The sequence below is a fragment of the Doryrhamphus excisus genome, linkage group LG5 (assembly GCF_037039965.1).
Source record: "Doryrhamphus excisus strain RoL-2023G ecotype Guam linkage group LG5, RoL_Dexc_Guam_v1.1, whole genome shotgun sequence".
Lineage (NCBI taxonomy): Eukaryota > Metazoa > Chordata > Actinopteri > Syngnathiformes > Syngnathidae > Doryrhamphus > Doryrhamphus excisus.
In genome coordinates, this window is record NC_136361.1 from 22923798 (window position 1) to 22951263 (window position 27466).

Here is a 27466-nt window from a genome sequence, read left to right on the forward strand (position 1 = left end):
TGTACCAATCATTGCTTCATTGTTAGCACTTCAATCCGGAAAGTGTATGCCCGCGGCGCTTTCTATGCGGGGGTGTCGTTCAATACCAATAGTCTGGGCGCCATTCGAGGATGGATAAGGCACTCCACGCCCCTCCATGTTTGGAAAAAAATTGATGCCTGTGATGTGGACGAAACCCAGCTATGCTGCCTAATTATTGTTCTTGCATTTGTCCTATATAGATATACACTATCGCTCAAACATTTGGGATCACTAGCAAATTTTTGTTTTCCAAAGAAAAACACATTTTCATGCATTTCACAAAATTTTTTTTTCCATTTCACAAACAGTAAAAATCAGATGATTTTCAAAAAAGGATGTACATTTTTGCATAGAGGCCTACTATCAACAACTGTCAGTCCTCTGCATCAATCTCCTGGTATGGCTGCTAATCCAAGTTCATCATTTCATAAGGCTAATAGATTATTGGAAAAGCCATCTAAAACATCTCTTACCATGCTGTTAACTACTCCCTTCAGAGAGCAGCACAAACTGGGTCTAACAAGGACATAAAAACGATGCACAACTGTGCAAGAAGACAAATATCTGAAAAAAAAACAACCATTCACACTCACATTCATACCTCGCTAATTAACCTAGCATGTTTTTGGAATGTGGGAGGAAACCGGAGTACCCGGAGAAAACCCACGCATGCACGGGGAGAACATGCAAACTCCACACAGAGATGGCCGAGGGTGGAATTGAACTCCGGTTTACGGACTGTGAGGTCTTTTATTTCTATTTTGTTGAGTGACGTTCTTAAACTTGTGATTTCAGTTTCATGTTTGCTTGTAATACATTTTTCAACTGGTCTTAAAATTTTGATCAGGAGTGTATCTGCTGTGCGTATGTTGCTCTGACTTGTTTGGTGAGAAATTGAGTGTGCTTGTGAAACATCTGAAGAATTGGCTACAATCAGAACTAGTTTAGTATTATGGCACGGCATATTTTTCATATCGTATTGTGTATATATAGTGTATTGTTAGACAAAAATCTGATAATATCAATGAAGTGTGAAGTGAAACACTTCTATGCTAGGACTACGTTATGCTAGCCATAGCATTTCAGTATGTGGAATCAAACTATGGAATGGATTGAGTAAGGAAATCAAACAATGCACAACGATGAGCCAATTCAAGAAACAATACAAGCAGTTGATGTTTGCTAAATACAAGGATGAAGAGTCTTGAACCAGTCATGATGTGCTATATATATCACTATATTGACACTTACTATGGTACACATTATGGCATTGGATGCTCATATCACAAAATGTAAAATGTAAAATTTAAATTTAAAATTTAAAATTTAAAATTTAAAATTTAAAATTTAAAATTTAAAATTTAAAATTTAAAATTTAAAATTTAAAATTTAAAATTTAAAATTTAAAATTTAAAATTTAAAATTTAAAATTTAAAATTTAAAATTTAAAATTTAAAATTTAAAATTTAAAATTTAAAACATTTTAGCATGAACAGTCAGACATTTACTCAAGGTTCAGGTTGTATTGATTTGTCCCCTTGCATGCAATTTTTATTAAATTGTACCTCATTACTTTTTTTTATTTAAAATGTAAAATGTAAAATGTAAAATGTAAAATGTAAAATGTAAAATGTAAAATGTAAAATGTAAAATGTAAAATGTAAAATGTAAAATGTAAAATGTAAAATGTAAAATGTAAAATGTAAAATGTAAAATGTAAAATGTAAAATTTAAAATTTAAAATTTAAAATTTAACATTTAACATTTAACATTTAACATTAAAACAACAAAAAGTATATTAGGAAAGCAGGAAGTGAACAAATGTAACAGTTACTGATTGTAAAAGTACCAGATGGAGGGGTAGGATTTAATAAGCTTTGCTTCTTCCTACTCCTTTTGGACATGTGGAACTGGGAACTGATTATGTGATGCATTCAATTGTAATCTGATGCATGTTCAAATGAAATAAAACCATTACCATTACCATTACCATTACCATTACCATTACCATTACCATTACCATTACCATTACCATTACCATTACCATTACCATTACCAAGTGTAAATTATGTTTTTGCTTTCATTTTTCCTTCGGTCGTGTGCTTTCTGGACGATGTCAGCGTTGCCTTTTATTCATGTCGGCGTTCTTGCTTCTCCTTTTCAGCTAAGCTAGTTTAGTATGTTAGGCGTGTTGATGTTGTTTCTCCCATGCAGTGGAATGTGTGGATCAATGTTGTTGACAACGGCATTCAACACAGTTGGCCACTTCTTCTATTGGTTCTCCTCCTCTGTCCTGCCATTAGACCTGCGTTTGATGCCGAGCAAAGTCACAAGCCCATCCTTCATGCGTGCGCTTTGCTCCATCTCATCCACTTTACATTTCATTTGTCCGATGCTGTTTTCTTCTGCTTTGTCCTTTATCTTGAGGGCTTGACGTCCTGCCGTGTTTTCCTCCATTTACATCCTTCATGTCAGCTTGCATTATGTTGATGTTCTATGCAGATACTTCAGGTTATTTTGTTCTTCCCTGAGATCTTTTTGTGTGTTCCCCTCCATTGGTTCAGACTCTACCTCTGTCATCCGTATACGTAGTCTCGTACATCATTGTCTCCATTTGTGTTGCTCTCGTCCACTCTGGTCTTCATCTTTCCAGGGACTCATCTATGCCTTCGTCGGCTTCTCCACGCTAGACCAGGTTCAAACCGAAGGTGTCAGCCAGCTAATCTGTACTCAGGGATATCAGATATTCAAGTGTTGATTCAAGGGGACCCATTAAGCTCATTTTCGGGACTTTGTATGGCGTTGTGGACTCCTATAGAGCAGCTATATATTGCAATATATTAAGTTCTAATTGCAGTATTTTTATATTGCCTGATGCAAGATCTCATAGTGTATATACTGGTCATATATTTCATTTCATATTTCATATTATCTGGCAAACTGTATTTGTTTATAACCCTGGGTAAAATTCTTCATTTGTTAATACTCGGGTTGTTTGTATTTTATTTTTATATTGTGTATTTTGTACTGCTTAACTGATTCTGTTCTCTTGCTGCTGTGCAATTTTTATTTATGGGACAAATAAAGGCATATCTTATCTTATCTTTCTAGATCTTCCAGAATCTGCACCTTTTTCTGCAGTGTTTTATGGACTTCCTGCTTCCAACCTAAATGATCTGTTTCATTTACTCCTCCCCCGCACTCAAAATAGTCTAAAATGGAAAATGGACGTCTGGGATTGAATGAGTTAATAAAAGTGTTTTGATGGCTTCCATTTGACCTTGGAAAAGATTATTTTTCTTTCTATTATTTACAAATCAGAACAAATCAGAGGTTGAATTTGAATGGATTGTATTTGACCTTCTGTGTCGGCTGAATAAGAGTTTGTTTAGTTTTCTTTGGGTTCTTTTTTTTATTGTGTTGCCTCTAAGCTGTCTTGACACACACACACACACACACACACACAGAGTGACAACCACAATCCCTTTACTGCTCTGGGTGTGAAGATTTCTTCACATTGTTGTCAGCTCTTGACGCCAGTCTTCTGTGTAGGCTGGGACTGTTTCATTGAAACACTTTTAATGTGAAAGTCCTTCATTCAAACACTTTTAATGTGAAAGTCCTAGATTTGAATCGAAACTCACACCTTCCCAAACACGTTGAGGTTGACTGACATAAACAAAGACTATCAAAACACTGTAAATACTATTTAGATCAGGGGTCTCAAACTCAATTTACCTGGGGGCCACTGGGGCTAGGGTCTGGGCAAGACTGGGCCGCATCAGGTTTTCCAAAAAAAACAAAAAAACGCATTTATTAAAAACAGAAAAATATACAAAATTTTCAGTGCTTTGGTTACGATTTTCTACAATAAAATCTCTGATAAAACATTCCACTGTTCTCAAATATCTTACTTTTTATTTTTCTCCACAAAATAAGATGAAAAATAAATTAAACAAATCAAGAATAAAGAAAATCAATCAATTGTAATAAATAAATATTATAATAATAATAATAATAAAACGGCAAATAATAAAAACTTAAGAAACCACATATAGTTGGTGGGTAGACAAATGATTATTTCCAGATTAAAATGAACAAAGCATTATTAGAGCCCTGTAGACATGACAAAACACGACTATAGTCACATTTATACTCTTTTTATTTACAACATATTGCGCAACTGCAGGGTCTTGAGACACATGCTAACTCGCAAACTAGAGAGCTAGCGACCTAAACGGTAGCCTTCAAGTTATTTCCTTTCAACTTAAATAGCCAAAAACTTACCACTTCCACACGGATAGGGAGGATAACTATTAACAGTTATTTAACCTTTAACATGAACATTAATCAAACGTAATAATTGTTTCTGGGTACATGATACCATACAGCATCCATATCAAACTTGCGTGTGCAGCAAAAGGCCCGTGGGCCACATGTTTGAGACCCCTGATTTAGATCATATATAATAATGGAACAATGGTAAAGTCTTTATCTGGCATTTAACGTTTGCCGTGATGAATCAATATTCTCAATGCTGTGAAATATGAAGTTTTCATAGATGAACAATGAATAAACACCAGAGTGGGTTGCTTGGTTGGTTCTCTCCAAAAGTGAGTTTTGCCTGAAGGGGGTGGGCTTTGCTCCAATCCCCCCCACAGGAACCAAGCAAGACTCGGTGGGAAATAGTCTGACAAGAATGAGCCAACATGTCAACCCAAAAGCTTCCCCAGTGGAACAATTGCAGGAAGTGTTGGGGGCGGTAGTGGGAGGGGGGGTCACATCTCTATCACAAGTCCATGCGGTGTTTCTTTCCATTTCCCTGCGATGCTATAGCCTCCATTTTGTCCGCAACGATCCATCTCAGAATGACAACTGTTGTTGACTAGCTATTTAGCTCCCTGTGTAGTAGCAGTGAACAATGGCGACTGAAGCAACAACCAGCAGGTACTTACTTCAAGGTTAGCTGGTTTGTTCGTGTCGTCATTCATGCCTGAACAATGCCGGTGCCAGCAACTCATACCGAGGTTTGTACAGATTGTACAAACTTGTTTATTGTGGGGACGCAAAATCCCAAAATAGCCTTCAATAAGTGAAATCCGCAAAGGCTTTTCTGTGCTGACGTCATAGTTGTGGTCTGAGATGTTTGGACAGATTTAAGCCGGGACAGCTTGAGAGGCGCTACTGTATTCCTTTGGGTGACATACAGTAACGTTGTACTTGAGCGTCAGGAAAAAGGTCATTTCAGTCTCAGCAGCTGTTTTAATATCGTGTGCTTCACCCCCGTGCAGTCCCCATTCTCTCGCTGTTACCAAAATATGACTGATTATCATAAATATGCATCACACACACACAATTCCTATTTGAGCGCAGTGGCGGACCATAGAGAATTGCATACATGCTAATGTGTCCGGCAGCTCTTCCGCTTGTTGTTACTCGCTATCGACGTGATCCTACTTTAGCTCTTTTGGGACATGACCTGCACAAAAAAGCAAAGGGAAACACAACAGGCATGAAATCATGCAAAACGGGACGGTGGGGGGGTTCTTTTCTTTCAAGACCAAACACGTTCATTTTTGTGTCCATTTCCTACCTGAATTCTAACAGTTCCGATCCATAAACTAAAACACACCCCAATTCTTCCACATATGTTCCAATTGAAATGCTCTTTTCAATACAAATGTGACAACTATGTGGTGGCTTTTTCTTATTTAAGAGTTGTCAAATCCGAGCCGCGTGTATGACTGAACTGTAATAAACTCTGCAGTTCCGAGGGAGGGAATGAAAGCAAAATAAGGGTGAAGAACATTTCAAGCCTGTGGCAACTCACAAAGAAATGACACATATTCAGTCAGGAGTGAAAGTAATGGGAAAAAATGTCCACCACAGGTGGAACGCAACTGGCCACAAAGCTGTAAAAGCATCTATAGTTATATAGTTATAGTTATTATAGTTATTATAGTTATCTATAGTCTTGCTGTTATGTCGAATAAAGACTTACCAGGACATATACCAGTGGCATCATTAGGCCTATTTTAGGGGGCTTCAGCCCCCCTAAAATGTTCTTAAGCCCCCCTAAAAAATTGATATTTTTTATTGGTTTTATTGTATTTAATTTTTTTCCCCCAAAAAAATTTAATTTAATATTTTATTAATTTTTTCCCCCCCAAAAAAATAATTTAATATTTTATTTTGTATTGATTTTTTTCCCCCCAAAAATGTAACTTAATAATAATACTAATACTAGCCTAATAGTAGTAGTACTAATCAGAAGAATAATGATGATAGTAATAATAGGCTAATTATTAATATAATAATTATAATTGATCACTGTCCAGCGGTTTTGCAGTGTAGATTGTGTGTACATTTAATGGTGGCCTAAAACAATTAAGTATCTCTACTAAATCTGTCCAAAAGTGGGAAAGTTATATCCCGGTTCTTGTTCCTTATTTTTTTTTTATTGTCTATTACATTCATTCATACCCTGTGCATCTCCAGGGGGCTAAGCCCCCCCCCCCCCAAGTTCTCAAAACCTAGTGACGCCCCTGACATATACTATTTTTTCTTCATAATTATTCTCAGTTACAACCAGGCAGTAAAAATAAGGAAAATATATCAGTCATTTATATTTATTTCCATTTTTTTTTCCAAAACAAAACCACATGAATCAATCATGTCCACAGAGACTTGTGTAATGATTAAATGAAGTGTAATCAATAATCAAATGTAAAAAAAAAAATACAATAGGGGTTTATTAATTTGCCTTTTATTACCTTTCTTTGTGTATATTTACTGCAGCGTATAAATATAATAATTCATAAAAGATGCTCAGTGGTAATAAAATAACACCAAGTCCGTGTACATTGTTGACTTCAGGCCAATCCACTTGTATGAATGTAAACAAGTCCTGTTTACCAGTTTCATGGAAAAAGATGCTAATTGGGTGTTGACCCCTCCCAGGCCAAAAGGCATCCCGACACAGGAGCACCCCCCCGGGCGGCATCAGGTGCCAAACGCATGCTCCGTATAGTCGTGTGGTGCGTTCAGGTGATTGGCCAGTTCTTGCGTGACAGCGTCCTTTCCTATCTGGTCGTTCCTCCTCCTCTCCATGATCACGTCCTCCAGGCTCTGGAACTCCAAAACGTGCGTCTTCTTGTCGGAAAAGTGTAATCTCAACCTGTACGGTTGTTTGCCGATTCTAATCTCACCTCCGATTTTAAATTCGCGTTTTCCAAAGCGACACCAGGCCGCGAAACACTCGGAGTTCCTCCAGTAGAGTTCTCGGTCCCTGGAGCCGACGTGGTCCACGGCGTTGCGCACAATCACCTCCGGCTGGAGTGCCCGGTACCGGTAGAGAGCGTTGACGATGCGACCCTTCCTGCCCTGACTCACGTCGGTCAGGAAGCTGTTCTTGATCTCGGCGCGGTGCAAGTGGACCACCTGGAAGTCCCCCACGTACACGGCCCAGTGCGGGTACTGTCCCGTGGCAACAAACTCCAGCAGGTCTCCCGGTTTGCACTTGTTCAGAAGACTCTCCGCGGTGTGGGTGGCGGTTCCGGTGCCTCTTTCGAACACGCACTCCTCCCGGAAGCAAACCGAACACCCGAGCTCGTCTTTGGGGTCAAACGGTTTCTCGTCGTGCTTCGCCTGGTGGTTCTCCGTGGGGAAGGCGTCCGGATGCTCGTCCTCGTCGTCGTCCGCGTCATTGGAGAAAATGTAAGAGACGCCGATTCGGGGTCCGTCTTCGTCCGGGTCGAGCCCATTCGGATCCGACGTCGGCACCTCCGCGTAATTTAAGTGAGTTAGTTTCTCCACCTGGTTCCCCATAAAGGTGGGCGTCGTTGAAACCGGCAGGATCCACCTGTTCACCCGATCACGTCAGGAAGGTGTCAACTAAATCCAAAGTGGTGCCAGTAATCCATGTCCCGTTTAGGAGATCCTCCGCCCGCCTGCGCGCACACAAACACACAGTGAACACGGATCCCAACAGGTGCGACCTGACACACCTGTTGGCTCACTTCGGAGCAGAATCCGCATTCGAATCGGACTTGCTTTAAACCCGAGTGACACATCCACGCGTCTGCTGTCACATCACAACTTGTCACATCAATCATGAAAGGCGCATGGACTCACCTGCCGTCACTAAAGAGACGTTTGACCTTTCCTTGTTTCCTCGCGGCTCTCCTCGCTTCCTGCTGGTGCTTGGCTGACTTTAGTGTGTTTGAAGTGCTCCTCACAAGCCTGTAGTTGGGAGCCAGTGTTGGTTTAAAGCAAACTCAGCCTGCAATGAGCCACTACTGGGAGGTGTCATCTTTTAAAGGCACAGTGCACCTTTTTGCCTCATTTGCATGAATGGCGCCATGATGGTCTGCGTTAGAGACTACAGCACAATCTCATTAAAGAAGCCTAATGCTCTATTTTGATTGACATTGTGGGAACGTCTTTACGCTCATACTGTTATGCATCAAAAATGTTATTTTGGTTTTATTACCACGCCTGACACATTTAACTGTTGACTCATGACCATTTATGTTTAGAAAATGGGCTGCTAGCACAAAACAGTTGACTTTTTTTACAAGAAAATAAAAGGCAGTGATAATGGACAGAAAGGCAACGATGCAGCAATGATTTGATGCCGAGATGAATGATTTCACGTTATGCTTCATTTCTTTCCGTGCATTTATATGCAACACCGTACTATTGTTAATCACAACAACACACCAAAGACATTGAAGTAGTTTTGTCTGTATGCAAATCTGGTGACGCAGACAGCATAATCATGTGTCCATTAAAAAAAAAAAGTCGTTAGCTACATCTCAATTAGTCAAACATGTACGCGACCTCTGCAAAATAAATGCACAGGTGGAAACTTCATTTTTTAGGTCAAATAACCAAACCATTTTTGTTGTATCAACAATGTAAGTCAAGTAATCTCAACTCATTTTAACATTCATTTTCCACCGCTTTTATTCACGAGGGCCGTGGGGGATGCTGGAGCCTATCCCAGTTGTCTTCGGGCAAGAGGCGGGGTACACCCCGGACTGGTGGCCAGCCAATCACACGGCACACGACAAACAACCATTCACACTCACATTCATAACTATGGACAATTTGGAGTCGCCAATTAACCTAGCATGTTTTTAGAATGTGGGAGGAAACCGGAGTACCCGGAGGAAACCCACGCATGCACGATGAGAACATACAGAGATGGCCGAGGGTGGAATTGAACACTGGTCTCCTAGCTGTAAGGTCTGTGCGCTAATTTGGTTAACAAATTATTTCAATTTAATTGTGAGTTGAATTTACTTGAAATAACAAGTTAGACTAAATCAAAAGTGAGTTGAAATTACTTGAGTTCTACTGTTGATACAACAAAAAATATTAATTTGACCTAATACAGAAAGTTCCAAAACAAAGCAATAAGTCTCTGATCTTGGTCTTTTAAACTGAGAGTTGAAATTACCTGAAATAATTTGCTGGATTTAATCAAAATATTAAGGCAGCGAGGTTACAAAAATTATTTAAGTTGAGTCAACTTGGATTTTTTTTTTTACAGTGCAGAAACAAAGCATGTAGGGGGTCCATTACACCCGTTATCACCATTACACAACAATGAGTATAGGCTGTTTTGATGGGCTTGAGGTCAGGGTTCCATGCATGTTCCTGTACATGAAACTCATCCCAACATGCTTTTATTAACCGATTTGGTTTCCATGTCTTACTAAGACAAACATTTAAGAAGTTGACTTTTGTCTGTCACGTGTCAACTTAACGCCACAAAAAGCTTCCTGTCACGTGTGAGAACAAGATTGCATTCTGAGAAATGAATCAGCAACCTGGCAGGCAACATAGATTGATATCTTGCTACTCTATACTCCTAGCGCTGTGTAAAGCATGAGAAAATACCCCTAAAAATGCCTCATGCAAGGTCATTAAAAGATTAGCTTGACGTAAGTTGCATCTCAACACAGCCTTTGTTTGTTACGATGTAGCACAAAGGACCTTAAGAGGCCGAGGGATCTGACCACATACTTTGTATGCGTGTGGTTACAAAATGTTTGTGTCATTCATGTGACCATGTTGTCGCACTTTAAAGATGTATTCAAAAAGAATTACATCTGTAGATACTTTGTACAATCAAATAGAACAAATACAAAACAAAAAGTTCCTTCACATTTTGGGTCATGCATCCTTCTCGGAGCCACTCACCACTCTGGTTGTTCATGTTCTCAAGTGTCCTATTAGCCTGATTTGTTTTCTCCTCCCACACGCCTCAAGCAGCACTAACCTACAAACAGACACAATTACTCCAGGCTGTAGTGGAGAGCAAACATTGGAGATGGGAAATGTGCCACTCTGTCCTTGTGGCATTGCTGTCGTCATGCAGACGTCGCCCTCTAGTGGCTAACTTAGTGACGTGATAGCGTCATGTAACCTCTATCATAACCCTGGAGGATTGCTTTCTGTTGCTTTGTACAACTATAAAGCTAAAGCTTTAATTATAACTCAACAATACTGAAAATACAGAAGGTTTTTATACAGAAAGACAATTCCATAAAAGCAATATGTCTAAGACAAGCAAATGTTGCTCAACAACCTCGATGCATTTGTGGTGATAATAATGAAAACCATAGCAACAGTGTGCCTCTTTGTTAAAGCATAACAACAAAATGAATACGATGAATGTTCCTGATCAAAGTGCTGAGTTCTATGTGCGGCCATTCTGCTGCTTGTGGTTCTGGATCTGTCTCCTCAGAGTGTGGTCGGGTACCAGGTCTGACAATTTCACGTCTGTGTTTCCACAGCCCACCACAGGACAGCTGGGGGGCACAGAGACGAGCGGTCAGAATCAAAGTCCTATTTGGGCGGTCCATCTCACCTCCGTAAGGACACGCCATCTGGCTGTTGGCTAACAGGTGCTAACGGTTCGGTAAACGCAATTCCAAAATAAAAGCAGTGTAAAGGATCTAAAGCAGTTTGCTATTTTATTTTTTTTATACAATACTTACATGCATTTCTTCTTCTGGTTGTGTCTTGTTTCAATGAGGCCTCTGATGGCACCTTCATCGTAGTGGTGCTTGCACTTCTTATTCTTCATCGGGTTGACCATCTCCACCTGGAATACAGATACAGTATGTACATAAATATCACCATGTTCAACATTGAATATGAGTTCAACAAAGAATAGTGACTCTTCTACAAAGCTATCTCATTATTTTGGCTTTTTATCTCGTTATTATGACTTTATCTTGTAATTTCTATCTATTTCAACTTTTTACCTCATTATTTCAACTTTTTATCTCATTAATCGATTTTTTAATCTCATTTCAATATTTTAATCTCATTATTTCAACTTTTTATCTCATTAGTTTGACTTTTTATCTCATTATTTTTCGACTTACCATTGGGATATTTTTTTTTCAGTGATGGAAACCTGTTTACCATCTTCCAAATATATTATTAAAGCCATCTAAACATGAAATAACTGACCATAAATGGCACAAATGTTTAATTTGACACTAAATATACAGTATCGCCAGAAATAAATATAAGAAAGGGAATTAGCGGTCATATTTCCCAGACAAAACATGGATAAACCACACTGTTACACTGCTGCACGCCATCTGCATCACGTTCACATGCAAAGTATCCGTTTGCCACCCTGCTTTGGTCTGATCGTTATAACAAACCCACCACAGCAAAGATATTTTGTTCAGCATCTCTGTACACGCGCGTCATCAAGATGGAGGACCCATTCCGACCCTCTCAGCGGCAAAACAGCCAAAGTAGGCCGCAATAATGTTAGTAAGCAAGATGAGTATCAAAATGACAGCAAAGCAAGCAGCTACAAGAGAGTACCTGGGTGAGAGGGCATGTGAAGTTTATTTGGGTCTGTGTTACAGCGACGTCCTCATCAAGATCCTCCGATTGTTCTGGTTCTTGGTCGGCTGAAAACAGAACATCCACACAGCACATTACTAACTTTGATATTCTTTTATTCTACTTTGCGACAAAAAAGAGGATGGCAACATAACTATGGACCGGCAAAGATCACCCTGTTCTAAAACCGTGAGATTTGAAGTGCTATGTGGCGAGGGACAACTTGACATGTACTTTAAAGGAGTCCAATGAAGACTATTACCAGGAAAAAGGGGGTAGCAGGTATTAATTTATGTCAAAGTGAGCAAGCTGATGTCTGCTAATTAGACTCAAACACCCAAGCATGTTTGTACCTTGGTTGGAACAGCTCTTGATGCTGTCCTTAAAAGTCACTACTTTCTGGTGATTCTGCAGATCTTCATCAGACAGTTCGGATATTCTCGTAGCAACACTTTCCTTGACTTTGGAGGAGAGACTGAACAAGTCCTCTGGTTGCAGTGTAGCAATCTAGATGGGGGAAAAAAACAGTATTTTTATTGAACCAAAAATACTTGATGTTTCACCCTGCAGGGTAACTTTCCACATGTATTCAAGCACATCTCTTCAAGGAAACCTCTTCTCTAATATGGTAGTTAATGATTCCTGGTGGCTCCTCACATCTGATGTGGCTTGTTGCACAATGTCAACTAAGCTGTCAATCTCTCGATCCAGCTTGGCACATTCCAGCATTAAGGCCTCCATCTTGTCAATCCCAGGGTCCTGCTCTCCGTCTATGCACAGAACACAATACAATGACGCAAATAACCCTCTCGTAATTGAAAGCACATTTGTTAGAAGGTTATAAATGTTGAACAAAACATTTAATACAATAGACCATAGAAGATTTAAAAGTAAATATTAAGGTCTTAAGGCGCAGCTAAACGTGGAGGTGACAAAGCAAATCATGAGCTAGTTACCCAGGTCCTCCGCCAGGTCCATGGCCACTGAGGTGACGATGTCCATCCCCGTCAAGAGGTCGACCTGACAGGACTTGAGGCTGGACAAGGTGCCATGTACCTCGCTCAGACTTAGTGACATACTGGCGAATATCCAATACACTCGAATAATCTAGCAGCACGTTAGTATAGACTACACCAAAAGCAAAGTTAAAGCTTTTTGCTGTAAAGTCTAAAGAGTTTAAACTATGAAAACCGCTTACGATCTTTGAAGTCACACTAAACACCCGCCGAAATGGAGGGAACTATGAGTTGAAGCGCCTCTACTTCCTACTTCCGGCCAGCTTCCGGCTTCGGCTCCTGTAGTAATGGGTCGGTCGTGAACGAAACGGCTTGTAGAGTCGGTTCTTTGAAGTGAACGACAGAAGTCCGCCCTCATACTCTTTTAAGCGTATGAGACGTCCTTTTGGTCTCGTCTTTTCGCTTAAAGCCGTACGTGTATCGACACTAAGCAGACTGGGTAAGGAGGCGATAGACAATTACATAATCCATAATACGCAATTACATAATCCTTACCTTTAACATGATCGGCTCTGTGCATAAAACACATAAAATGCAGTGATGTTTGTATGTAAACTACCATAGGCATTTTCTTTTTAAACAGAAATACCATCTATCCAAACATATCTTGCTAGCAAATGCTTTCATCTGTATTTTTCCAGTGGTAAAAAAACTAAAATAATCAATGGAACCAAGAAAATAGGTCTTATAATTTATCCACTTGCACCATGGATATGATATACGAAAAAAAAGCAGAATACACACATTCAGATTCGACCGTTCGGTCTAATTAAAATAGGATTTTGTTGGTTTTTCTGTTTTATTAATGTATTAAATGTTAATAATGTTAGGAACAGTAAGGCAATTTCAGGTTTCCATCTATGAACAATATACAATATTACATGTGCTTTAGGACATTATTGAGCTAAACAATTAAATGTATTAAGTACACAAAAGGCAACAAAATCCTTTCTTCTGCTTCTTCCGGATCTTCACAGTATTGTTCTGAACTCATCAAAAATGAAACTGGGCACGTGGGCTTCAGCCACCTTTGGAACATAGAGAAAAATAGAAACGGAAAGTAATGACGATGCAACCGACCTCCGTTACGATGTGAAAACATACAGTACAAGCATTTATTCAGGACATACTAGAAACATATTCATTTACAATAAACGAGGGTCACCTACCTTGCGTGACAGTTTTGTGTATTTCACATAGTCTTCCAGAAACATGAGCGCTCCCACCACATCCGAGGGCATGTCAGGGATCTTCTGACTAGAATTTCGGGAGGGAAAAGACTATGATAATAGCTCATTAAGGCAACATCTTAATTTTATAGCATGATTCACATCTAAGCAAAATATTATAAAAGACAATATTGATTATATTAACTAGGAAAAACAGTGTGGTTACCTTGTGCACTGTTCCATGGTAGAGCGGATGAACTGACCAATGAGGGCCAAGAATTGCTTCGTGTATCTAGAGTGAAACTGCTTGAGAAGTGTGAGAAGACCAAGCACTAAGGGCGGCCAGTCAACCGGGTCAGTGGGTTTCCTGCACGTCATTCCTGTTAAAAGTACAACACATCAAATTTGCATTTGCTTTCAGGCTCATATAATTATACAGCGGTGCGGCTAATTTATGTCAAAGCTCTAATCTCATTACACCTCCTTTACTTTGAAAGTACTACTAATTGTTTAAATATTGTGTCGCTCACAAGTCAGTGAAACGATAGCTCTTGGTGAACTCACGATGAGCTTGTCAACCCATTGGAAATCAAAGGAAGTCATGAACAGTCAGACTCATGGTGTACTCTTACAAAGGAAGCTAAACTCATCACACAGCAACTCAACACTCAAAAGGTAGCTAATAAATATACAAGTACCCATATGCGTTTATATTAAAATTTTCCCATGATGCATTTCGTCCACGCAAAGCATTCCATTGGTGCCTTTCGGGGTTCTACAATGATTGCAGCCCTTCTCTGGGCTCCTCTGTCTCCCTCTGGTGGACAGAGGCAACATTGCAGTGCCCCGGCAGCTATCCATCCATTCATCCATCCATTTTCTATACAGTTTGTCCTCAAATTAAATGCTTTATTTTGAAAAAACGTTCAAATAGTTTGTATTGGTACTTGTGTTGGTGAGAACTAACCTTGATTTTTGCTGTACTGAAGCTTAGGCAGCTGTGCTATAATGAAAAGGAAGTTGATGATGGGGAAGTACGGCAGGCGCTTTGTGGTAATGTAAATCTGTGAAAGATAGAAAAAAATAGGACATTTTTCAAGTTGATTTAACAAATAAAGGGGGGATAGCAACAGCTGTCGTTCTCAAACCTTATTAAGCGGGTTGTGAATACCCGCAGCCTCCAAGTAGGCAGTGATGTCATACAGAAGGGTGTTGTCCTCTTTGGGGTAGGGCAGTGATGGGTCTTGGTAGTGGGCTTCAATATCTGCGAGAAGAGACCTGGCGGGATCATATAGCAAAAGAAGAGTGAGAAACAATGTCGTCATTCCCTTGAACCAAATGTGTACCGTTTACAATGCCAGACGAAAGATTCTTAAGAGTTAGTCTTTTTATACTGTGCATGTTGTTACATGCTGGGATGGAAGCACTGGACTGACTTGTTAAGGTTTTCCAGGGCAGCCGCCAGGTGCTTGGAGTCAAACTTGCAGGAGTAGTTCAGCTCATTGGCAATCTGCTGCCGTAGGATTTGCATTTGGCCGACCTACCACATAAACATCAGATGAGGGGTATTCCACAAACTGTAATGATTTTATCGTCTGGAGAGATGAGGCAGGCACACGTACCTTCATGATGACCTCCAAATACGGCCCCCAGATCTTTTGGGTTTTGGCCACTGCGTTGGTGTACACTTTGCTGGCATTACCTATCAGGAGAAAATATTTGTAACCACAGATCCCCTTGAAATATCCTACATGTTTTCTTTTTCTTGCATTACCTACCCACGATCCCCTGAACTGGGTTGACAGCCCCCAGCATTGCTTTGAAGACCTCCAATGCAGCTTTGTCCTTCAGAATGGCCTTGTGAATCACTGTCAGGAAATTCTAATGGGACAAACACGCATTTTAAAAGTCAATACACTGAGTTCATTGGGATCCTCAACCACGCAGCACATTTTAGTGTCAATTTCTGGACACACAAACCTGCAGCTCCCTGACAATCATAAAGCAGAGCAAGCGGTCCAATCCGTTGAGGCCAAAGGTACCCAACGAGCTCTGGATCTCTGAGAATAGTCTGTTGTTGGTCACTTCCTGGTGGCTCTTCAGGTCATACCAGGTGTTCATTTGATCGATGTAGCATGTAGCCCTGGGGAAATAACAAATACTGTCGAGGTTCTAAAACACGGCAAAAAAGGGGAGAACATTCCACACTAATAACTGGACGCAGACTTGGGATCTGTGATCCGGAGAATCTCTCTGCACAGACGACCAATGAAGGTGGCAGACTCATCCACAGACGGAAACGTGGGAATCGGAATGTGAGTGGACTGGTACACACTTTGCCAGTCTTGGATCTGATCAACATCAAAAAAAAGAAGAATTTACAGAAAACAAAGGCGGGAAAAATGTGTCAATCTTCCATTGCTGAATCCAACCTTAGTCCTGAGGAAGCTGTTGCATTCCTGCTCTACATTGTAGTTGATGATTCGGGAGACTTCCTCCTGCCAGATTTTAAGGCCGTATATACTGACATAGTCCTGGATGTACTCAAATGACCTGTAGAAGCCGTCCATGGTGGCCGCCATGTCTTTTAACTTGGGCATCAGCTCACTGGACTGGGAGGGTTGGGTTGAGGGTGTCAAAAATGATATTCAGTAAATACAGTAAATATTAGAGAAGCGATATCATGCCCTACCTTAGCCTTGGGGTTGAATATTAATCCCTTGTGCAGAGCATAAGCCACCCTCTTCACCAGCTCCTTCCTGATGCCATCCTCCAGAAGTTGCTTCGGATCCACCTAAAGCATCACATTCATAACTCACTCTTGCAAGGTGTAATCAGTGTGCAAATTAACAAGAGGGAAACATGTTTAATACCATGTAAGAAAGAATACATGACACACCTTGATAATACCAACCAAAGTGGTCTTCATCATCAATATCCCCTCGGTGAAAATGGAGATGTCATGGGTGAGTTTAGCCACCTGTAGTGATGTTGAAAAATGTTTAAAAAAATAAAGTCACTAAGCTGGATGTTCTATCTCAATAGATATGCTTCTTACTTGACTGGGGTCTTTATATTATGGAAAGCTCAAAAGATATATTCATACATTCATTTTCTATGCCGCTTAATTCCCATTAGAGAATACTAAGCCTATCCCAGCTGACGCTGACTGGGAGGTGGGGTACCCCCTGGACTGGTTGCCAGCCAATTCAGAAAATATATAGTACATAAAACTCAAAAGACTTGCTTTCATAAGAATAAATCATGTTTAAATTAATTTGTCTGACAACTTGTGGTCCAATATTTGTGAAGATGAATTTAAATAATATGCATAAAGGCTCTGCTGGCACAACCTAAATGTTCTCATTTGTATTTCACATTGACAGGGGGCGGAAAATTGCTTTAATATGAGTGCCAGTGTGACTGCTTGAGAATCATATTGATTGTTCTGCATGAAAACATCTTGGCGGGATGCTTTGAATAATTCAGCTTTTGATTTTGCGCAGTAGATGTGATGCGTGTGAGACCATTACAAACTAATCAGGTTCTTTACTTCATAGCGCGCCCCCAGCTGGGAGTAGTCCTTCAGTTTGTCCTTGTCCAGCCGTGTGGGGACCTCAATGATGTCATGGATCTGAAGCTTGATGATCCTCGCCAGAGAGGTAAACATGCTCTCTGGGATGATCTGCAGTACCTGCAAACAGGAGGAAGCAGCAAGTTGAACACCAAACTGTTAGTAGGACAAAACGTATGTGATGTAAGCTTCAACTGTGTCATTGATAAACAGCACCTTCCTGACGTAAGCCACCAATTCCCCGGAGTAGAACTGGGAGACGCTTAGCAGGTCGGCGCTATTAGCCTGGTTGATGCGCAGCAACGGGAGGTCCAAAGCAGAGGCCAGCTGGTTTTACACACACAAAAACTGGCTTTAAGATCATTGTTGGGAATTGCCAACTGTAATTCCTCATTATGCATGTATAACGAATGCCAGCCAGTGCGGCTGTGCAAGTGGCCCTAAGAGTCACCCTGAAGGCCGGCTTGACAGGCCGTGCTTTTGGCCCATCGGTCAGCGCTTTCGACTCCCATTCCAAAGGTCCTGTATTCAAGCCCAGCGCGGGGCTGGCTGAAACAGGCGGGTTATGCATGCATGCCAGGGACAACTCACCTTCAGAAAGGTGGCTCGCAATTTTATGACCATGGATGAGTTTACCCGGATGCTCTCCTGCATAATAGATGTGAAGCTGCAGGGTAAAACATGAGCAGGGGGGGAAAGGGCGTTAGAGGAAAAGAAAGGGGTGAAATCTGCTCTGCATAACAAATAAAAAACCTTAAAAGAAGAGAAAAACATACACACACAGCACCTGTGTTTTTACGCTACCTGCATACTGATAAATCATGTCGCATAAAAATACAATCAATTATTTATGTGACTGTCTAGTATAGGGATTATTGGTCTTTGCTGTTTATTAGCATTAACTGTACATGCCGCTATTTCTTCCTCACGGTATGAACCCCTTAGCTGATACAGTGATGTGTCCAATTTATGGCCATGTTCTCATCCCCCAACATCTATATACAGTATGTGTTCTGCCCTGTGGAGGACAAACAGCTATAAATCCAATATCTCGGGGTACAAATACTTTAATAACATTTTCCCCATCTTTCCATCCAATCATCACTAACCTTTGCCCGTCTTCTTACAAATCAGAGATTACCTACCTGTCTATGATCTGCCACGCATATGACAAGTCTCCGACTATCTGCATCGTGATGAGGACCTCTTCTTTGATATTGATGGTGCGAATCATTTGGTGCAGGAACTTTCTCGAGTCTGCCAGAAACTGACAGACCTGCATGTTGGACTCCAACTGATGGAACTCCTGAACCTGAAAACCGAATGAAGGACGTTCAAATGGAAACATGTAACGATAAAGAGCACACACAACTGCAGTCACCTAATTATGGTGCTTATAAACTCATCTGTTGAACTAACCACAATGATTTTTCGGGAAAACTGAAACATTCCTGTGTTTTACTGCCGATTACTAAAGAACGGAAAGAGGTAGAAACAAACTCTGTGTGCCTCAGTCAAGATCGTCAAACATGGCCTGTACTCGGAGGGATGTCTTGCTGGGATTGAAAGGATTAATAACTTGCTACATCAACATTAGCTACCCATGTAAGTGATCGAGTACCTTGAATATAGCAAGGCACTGTACCGTGATCGATTCCAACCATCACACAAAGTATGTCAGGCAAAGCACGGCCCCTCACCTCGATAAGAGCCTGTATGAGCTGGACGGTCTTCCTCCCAGCAGCTGTTGAGTCCTCGTAATTTAAAGATTCGATTTGTTTGGAGATTTCTCTGAACCAGGCTTGGAGGTTTTCTGTGGGAGTGACAGAATGTAAAGATGAAGCCGCTGCCTATGTATACATACACAAAGTACGTCTTTTACTTTTCAATACGCTTGTCTTCCATGTATTGAAAAGAGGTGTGCAAATTTTGGTTTTCCAAAGAAAAACACATTTTCATGCATTTCACAAACATTCACACAAACAGTAACAATTAATCAGATGATTTTCAAGGAAGGATGTACAAGTTCTTCATTTTATAAGACTAATAGATGATTAGAAAACTCATCTAAAAATCTAAACTACAACTAAAATTTCTTACCATGCTGTTAACCACTCCCTTCAGAGAGCAGCACAAACTGGGTCTAACAAGGACATAAAAACGGTGCACAACTGTGCAAGAAGACAAATATCTGAGAGTGTGTAGTTTAAGACAAAGACTCCTCACAGGTCGTCACCTGGCAGCTGCACTAAATAGTATCCGTCAAACACCAGTGTCAGTATCAACAGTGAAGCGGCGACTTCAGGACTTCAGACTTCATGGCAGGATTGCCAAGAAAAAGCCGTATCTCAGACTGGCCAAAAGTAATCCCAAACTTTTGAGCGGTAGTGTATGTATACGTGTTTGCGTTCATGTTTGAAATATACCATAACTCACCATTTTTCTCCACTCTGGTGAGCGGTTTAACACCTGAGAAGACTTCGGCCAGCTCAGTCATTCTCTCTGACCCCTCCTTTTTGTAGCTCTCCCATTTGAGTTGTTTCTCTGACAGCATCTGCTTGAACATCTGGAGGAGGGGCCACACAGATGCGAGGTGGATGAGGAGGGATTAGTCAGATGAGATGACGATAATGAGAAGATTCAATTTGTGTCCTCTCCTAATCACTGAACGGCTAGCCATATGCTGCCCCCTCGGTGCGTTAATAAACAACAGAGGGGGCAACACACGACACCAAACACAGCTTGCGTGGATCCATGCGACATTCTTCTGTCATCACTCACTGAAATGACGTGTGAGGACGAGGGGTGTGATGCTACATACACCTAGCCGTGTTACTATGCAAGAAAAGTAGTTCCTTTAAAAATATCACTAATGTGACTATGCAGGCCATGGCATGTAAATGCAGCATCTTGTCATTTTGGGGCATTTTTAGGGCGCTTTACAGGCGGAATAGGTGAATCCAGAAGATCGTGGATGATTAGCAACATTTGAAAGCATTTGCAGTTGCAACCACCAGGGTAGTTGTTAAAGTTGTGTTACTCAAAGCACTTTATTTACGGTTACATACCCCTTCGTCTTGAGGGCTAGCATAACAAGACAGGGGCTCATAAAGGTATACTCGTTTTAAAGGCCGTAAACAACTCAGACAACTCAGCCCTCCACCAAAGCTTTCTGATCTTTGGTTTCAGTAGAGACCGACAAATGCTAAAGAGCCATGAGTAATGTTAAAAACGCATTAAAAATGGACAATCATATACGCATTGTTTGAATCCAGATGACCATATCCTTGGTGAAGTATACAAATCCATCACATTCCTTCTGTTATATAGACTCTCTCACCTCTTTAAGCGTGAACTCCAGCTGGGCGGTGTCGAGCAGGAGCTGAAAGAGGATCTTGGGGTTGTACTTGGAGTCGTTGATCACTTGGTCTTTGATCTGGCGCAGTTTCTTGTTGTTTGGGTCATAGGCTGTCAGACATTGAAGGACAAAACAATTCAATGTCATTTCAAGAACCCCATTATGAAGAACCGTCTAGCAATATCTAGAATGTTGGTCAAAGGTCACAAGGTAAAGGCAGTTTAGAGGAGTAAAGTGCGGTGAGGTTCATGGCGGGTGACTCCTTTTATTTGTGGCTTATTTGTACAGTATATGAAACACTTACACCCTATCAGTCTGCAGGAAAAGTCTGATAATTTACTGTAGAGATCACCTACCTCGTGATTTAATTGGTCTTCTTGACAGTCAAATTCATTAATTCATTAGGAGGGTGATTTTATTTAACTTGTTGCTACATCTAGATTGTTAAAAAATACCATTGGCCTAATTCACGCACAATCCAGTGCTCTTTAGATAGTAGGCTCAGCTCACGCACTTAAGCCGAGACAAGAGAATTGCAAAAATAGTGCAAATCCAATGATTTTTGTTTAATTTTTAAAAATATTATAAACAATAATAGGCTCTGTCTCCCCTGTCTCCCCTGACCGCACGTCACTGCTTTCCTACTTACTTCCCCAGGTGTCTTACCCGACTCTGCGGAGTGCAACATGAGCCAGCGAATGGTCACATTGCAGTTCCTCAGACAGTTGAGCAGTTTGGGTATGTTATCTAAAATGATCTCCTCTCGAAGGAAACCTTCCTTCAGCAACTGCTGCACTTGAGGTCGCAGGCTCTCCGTGCTTGCGGCATAACGGGTCGCCTAAACACACGCAATGTTAGTCACAGCTCAGCATCGTCTGTTGATGAGACACTGAGCAGGCTGCAATCGGATGCTTAATATACACGAATAGAGTTGAAATTGAGATACAACAATCCAATGCAATATGTGAGGAACCCTTCTAGTGTTTTTGTACCTGCTCCTTGATGTTTGCAGAGTCCAGAGTGTAGTTCAGAGCCGTTTTAGCAGCTTTGTAAGGTTCCCAGGCCTCCACCAGATTCACTGTGATCCCCATGTATATACTGATAACCTACAGTTAGACAACGGAAAATGATTCCATACAGCAAAGGGAGCAACTGACAGGTAGTGCAATAGGACTAGAGCAGGGGTGGGCAAATATTTTGACTCGTGGGCCGCATTGAGTTAACAAAATTGTCCGGGGGGGCCAGAACATATATTTAACACACACAATATTTTATGCTTGTTTTTCCTTGAATTCTTTGTCTAATTTTATCTGTAAAAGTGCTATACTAACAGCTGTATGTTCTCATGTTTCATCATCAGACCACATCAAACTATGCAATTTAATTTTACAGTTTTGTTGTTGTTTTTTTTTTTTACTTAATAAGACATCCGACAAGCAAGTCATGTTAGTTTGTATGTTAAAAATTTAAATATTTAGAAAGCAACTGCCGGGCCGGATTCACACGCTTGGTGGGCCGCATGTGGGCCCCGAGCCGTAGTTTGCCCACCGAAGGTGGAGAACCATACCCAGTTGTCAGGGAAGTACTTGTCCACTATCTCCCGCATCTTGGCCTGCTGCGTATGAAGTATAGACGGGCTGAAGTAAAGGCAAACATACAGCATGGCTGCCTGGTTAGCCAGCGCTGTACTACGATGTTCCGGTAGAGGGTAGGCAGACACCTTTAGAGATGGAAGAACATTTGTGTGACGTTCGGGTATTATCACCGCCTTGATATTGAACAACAGTCCCTGCCACGTTTCTTACTTGGTTGTATATGTCATCAGAGCGCAGTCTCCCAATGACCATGCTAATAAAGGTGCCACTGATGGGAACCCTTTGGAAGTAGCTCTCTGGGTAGTTGGCCGGCCGTTTGGCTCCAGGCTGGCTGGAGAAGCCGGTGCTGCGTAGGAGTTTGCAGATGTCATCCATGTTGGAGTCTGTTGAAGACCTTGCAGCACTGAAAAAAAAAATACACGAGGAAGATGAATGTGCATCTGGAGTTTATGATTTTAGTGTACCGTTATATTTGTCTGCGTGGGTGTGGACCTGTAGCGATAGTAAGAAACAAGCATTCTCTCTCGAACCTCCCCTTCAATTTTTTGGTCGGTAACAAGCAGCATCACGCCATACAAGTAGAGAGCTTCACACTGAGTAGGAAAAAAAAATACATGCATCAACAGAGCATTGACTTTGATGTAAACAATGAATATTGCAAGACATGAAGTCACTGCTGCTGTACTGTGGTTTGTATTGTGCCACTTACCAGTAGTTGTTTTCCGTCCTCATTTAGAAGCACTGTCTCAAGGGTCTGCTGAATATAAACACCCTCATGTAGGTCATCCAGGTGTCTGGAGGGAAGACATGTAAAATCGTATCTTAATATAGATGATCGCATGTGGAATTTGGGGATTTTCGAAGAAAAAAAGAGCAACATTTATGACATATTTTAACCTCATCCATTAAAAACTGCAATTTTCTTTGAATTTTGCCCATCGTTCACAAACCTTATGTAAGACATGCACACGTATGCCTTTCCCTTTTCTGTGCATTCAAAAGATACTGCGGATGATTGCGGAATAAGTGTTTCCCATTACATTCATTCTTAGCTGCATCTTTGTAACTGTTTTTATATCTTTAGAACGCACAGAAAAGAGACAGACATACTGTTTATGTGTTCGTGTCTTACATAAAGATTGTGAATGATGGGTAAAATTTCAAAAAATGCAGTTTTCCTTTAAGGCTTTGTCCCATAACAATTCTGTTTGCCTCCAACTAAATGTTTACATTACATGGTGTCATATAGTGGCAAGTTAGGTTAGTTTGTTCCTCATTAACTACTGTAATTTTGTGTTAACATCACTATCATCTTGGAATACTGTCACTTGGATCACTGTTAGTCCCAGAAGTGGCTTACTGGCCTGCAGGAGAGGATATAACATGTCATATCTGTGAAAAAAAATCCTATTTAATATGGTGAGTTTCCACCCAAGTAACAGTGAAAATCACAACAACAAGAAACTCCAGCGTTTTAATTGTGAATACATCCAAAGTTCGGAACAACCAGCAACATAAGTCAATGTCTAGATACGTCTGGAAAAACAAATAAAAAGTCCAACAAAATCTAAATCGTTAAATGGCGCAGTGGGACAAAGCCTTTAACCGTAACGCACATTTTGCAGTTTTACCTGTTTAGATCCACTATGTACTTGTGGACGCTCTCAAATGCTAGGTAGAATCTCGAAAGAATCTCAATATTGTTCTCTCTAAACTCCTCATCCAGGTCCTGAAGTTCGGGTTTGGCCTCCAGCTTTCCCTCGTAATACTCTGGGCCCTGGGGACGCATGGTTAGTTTACACGTGCAAAAGAGGAACAAAAGAGAATCAACACCATAATAAATCCAAAGGGTAACACATACTTTAAAATAGCTGAAATCACAGATAATGTCTCCGTATTTCTGCTGGTCGCTCTTGTCCTTGAGCCGAAAAACTGCAGGGATGAAGTCTGAAAGGCGCAGGAGCTCGGCGATGATAGCATTTCCCCTGGAAACTATCCTGAGGATGGCTTGGCCGCACAGGTTGTTCTCCGCCAAGAAGTCCACCATAGTGGCTGGAGAAGAAGAGCAGCCACACCTGGAACAGGTGGACAGGATGTTTGAAAACAGCATTAAATCACTTTTCACCCATCCACAGAAAGAATGCCCCCTGCTGTAGCGTCACTTGTTGATGATCACTTGATGTTTACTATATGTTACTGCAAATATGTTTCCATATTGTACAATACTGTATTAATTCAACACATTTGTTCTATAATAACAAACGTTGTATTAATACACGGCCGTTAACCCTAATTGTATGCAAGCCAGTGCTTGTGTAAAACAGTTTCTTCAACAAAATATAATGTAAGGCCAAGCAGTGTTACATAGTATTACACCGTAGTTTAGCTACTCCCTTCATTGCTATGCTAACGTTAGCACATATTCTCATCCTAGCTATTCACATTAACATTCCATGTTGCAAATATAAATAAGGATGCAAAGCAGTCATAGATCACGTACCGTTTTATGTGTTGATGGTTCAAAACAAAATTATTGATAAAGTCGTAATTTTCATTTGAACTGCTCGGATATTAGCTGTCTTTTCTTCACTGTTTACTTCCTCATGACCAACCATGTGACTTTGTTACTGGGTGCGTTTGATTAATCACACTCTGCGTGCCGGAAAGACACAACAAATGTGTTCTGTCGTGTTCCGGGAGAGTTGCTATTGTTGCAATATGTTTTGTAACGTCATAAATTATACATACAAATATATAAATGGAAGACCGGGCTCGACTATATTGAAGCAGTTCACTTCTACTGAAGTCAACCGTGATCCTTTAGATGGCGACAGAGATCCACTCTGTCTTCAGTTTTGTTTTGGGTTTTTTGCTGCTTCACATCATTTGGCCTGCGAGAGTTCTTTCATTGCTCTGCTCCTCCACTGTTATTTTTTACTTGCGTGAACGAAGTGTTGAAAATTAGTCACCTTAAATTAATATAGTCACAAATATACTCGTAATATTCTCATAGGCTTCCACCCTTTCAGAAAATAGGCAAAATGAAGTGCACCAAAAGTGCATTTCTGTTGTTGCATAATTATTTAATACAGATACCGATGGGGAAAAGGCGTAGCAAACGCTCCAAACAGAATTATGCATGCAAAATGCAAAAGGAAAATGATGCAAAGTAAAATTAAAAAAAAAATCAATAAACAAGGCCAAAAACAAATGCAAAAAAGGCACCAACTTATGAGAAATGTTGCAAGTTCACGGGAAAAACAAACATTTATCAAGCTACTTGCCAGTCAATTTTTATAATAGGCTATTGTAACATACAGCAAGAAACAAAGACACCAAGAAATAATTACCTTGACAATCTACCTCATCACAAGTCAGTCAACATTCTTGTGAGCATCCCGCAGGATGTCCCTCAAACCTGCATTTGCATTTTTTTTTGTTTTGCAGTGGATCATTTCTGTGTTTGGAGCATCAGGATGTCAGCACCTGAGGTTAGATATTTTGTTCACTTTCCAAAATCTGACATTTTTCCACTGAGACATACACCCATACAGAAAAAATGAAGTATACGCTAACCATTTTATTTGATATGGTTCAACTTTTGTTTACTTAATTACATGCTAAACCAATGCAGTGACATTTGGTTGATGTGCCTATTTCCTCTACATCAGGGGTCTCAAACTCAATTTACTTGGGAGCCACTGGAGCTCAGGTCTGGGTGAGACTGGGCCGCATCAGGTTTTCCAAAAAAAAAAAAAAACACATTTATTAAAAACAAAAAAATGTAAAACTTTGCTTTGGTTCCAATTTTCTACAATAAAAGCTCTGATAAAACATTCCACTGTTCTCAAATATCTTACTTTTTATATTTCTACACAAAATAAGATGAAAAATAAATAAACAAATTAAGAATAAAGAAAATCAATCAATCAGTAATAAATAAATAAATATAATAATAATAATGGCAAATAATAAAAACTTGAAAATAATAAAAACTAAGAAAGCACATATAGTTGGTGGGTAGACAAATTATTTTTTTCAGATTAAAATGAACAAAGCATCATTAGAGCCCTGTAGACATGACAAAACACGACTATAGTCACATTTATACTCTTTTTATTTACAACATATTGCGCAACTGCAGGGTCTTGAGACACATGCTAACTCGCAAACTAGAGAGCTAGCGACCTAAACGGTAGTCTTCAAGTTATTTCCTTTCAACTTAAATAGCCAAAAACTTACCACTTCCACACGGATAGGGAGGATAACTATTAACAGTTATTTAACCTTTAACATGAACATTAATCAAACGTAATATTTTTTTCTGGGTACATGATACCATACAGCATCCATATCAAACTTGCGCGGGCCGCACTAACATTAAACTTTCATATCAAGGCGGGGGCCTCAAACTAGTGTCCTGCGGGCCACATTTGGCCCGCGGGCCGCGTGTTTGAGACCACTGCTCTACATTCTGATGGAGTTGTTCCACTCAGGCTCAGCATGAGCCAAAGGTTAGTAACGGTCAAACGGAGCGGTTGTTTCTTTGACCCATCACCTTTCTGTGCTGTAGAGTGAGTTTTCATTTCCAGTCTGCCACATCTGGTTGACAGAGCTTTTCATAGCCTTGGTTATCATTTAATATGCATACAGTTTAGTGGTGGGATGACATATGTATACATACGGCAAGGTGAGCCGCATTTAACATCCGTCTTATCTGCGCCGCCGCAGCACCGTTAATTCAATGCATTTTATATTGAGGAAGACGGACAGGTGCAATTCAGATTCATGGCTGGCCTCCTCGTTGTCCCGGCTGTCCACACGCGACATACGGCGTCCCTGCGGTCGCTGGA

The 27466-nt window shown here is 40.5% G+C and overlaps 2 protein-coding genes across 4 annotated transcripts; both read right to left on the reverse strand.

Annotated features, from left to right (window-relative positions):
• Window positions 1-6570: 6570 nt before the first annotated feature.
• On the reverse strand, window positions 6571-13171 carry LOC131105622 (NSE2 SUMO ligase component of SMC5/6 complex). 3 transcript variants are annotated; one of them, XM_058053963.2, is made up of 8 exons: window positions 12858-13171; window positions 12559-12671; window positions 12255-12408; window positions 11881-11969; window positions 11031-11137; window positions 10231-10841; window positions 8155-8262; window positions 7850-7970 (listed from the first exon to the last, which is right to left on the reverse strand). In XM_058053963.2, the coding sequence occupies exons 1-6, from the start codon at window positions 12976-12978 to the stop codon at window positions 10730-10732; spliced, it is 696 nt and encodes a 231-aa protein (XP_057909946.2). In that variant the 5' UTR covers window positions 12979-13171; the 3' UTR covers window positions 7850-7970; window positions 8155-8262; window positions 10231-10729. The 3 variants fall into 3 exon arrangements, with proteins under 3 accessions (XP_078647061.1, XP_057909944.2, XP_057909946.2); XM_078790935.1 differs by lacking the exons at window positions 11031-11137; window positions 11881-11969; window positions 12255-12408; window positions 12559-12671; window positions 12858-13171 and having other exon boundaries at window positions 6571-7970; window positions 10231-10635; XM_058053961.2 differs by lacking the exons at window positions 10231-10841; window positions 11031-11137; window positions 11881-11969; ... (1 more) ...; window positions 12559-12671; window positions 12858-13171 and having other exon boundaries at window positions 6571-7970; window positions 8155-8521.
• Window positions 13172-13617: 446 nt separating this feature from the next.
• washc5 (WASH complex subunit 5) lies at window positions 13618-25258 on the reverse strand. The gene is made up of 29 exons (XM_058053213.2): window positions 25114-25258; window positions 24475-24688; window positions 24245-24390; window positions 23323-23407; window positions 23106-23206; window positions 22824-23016; window positions 22586-22738; window positions 22011-22124; window positions 21685-21856; window positions 21001-21128; window positions 20097-20226; window positions 19361-19473; window positions 18806-18972; window positions 18252-18327; window positions 17877-17987; window positions 17640-17780; window positions 16986-17066; window positions 16779-16880; window positions 16519-16698; window positions 16313-16437; window positions 16067-16229; window positions 15865-15967; window positions 15709-15788; window positions 15523-15626; window positions 15235-15364; window positions 15054-15150; window positions 14313-14466; window positions 14087-14174; window positions 13618-13945 (listed from the first exon to the last, which is right to left on the reverse strand). The coding sequence occupies exons 2-29, from the start codon at window positions 24658-24660 to the stop codon at window positions 13889-13891; spliced, it is 3480 nt and encodes a 1159-aa protein (XP_057909196.2). The 5' UTR covers window positions 24661-24688; window positions 25114-25258; the 3' UTR covers window positions 13618-13888.
• Between the last annotated feature and the right edge of the window lie 2208 nt (window positions 25259-27466).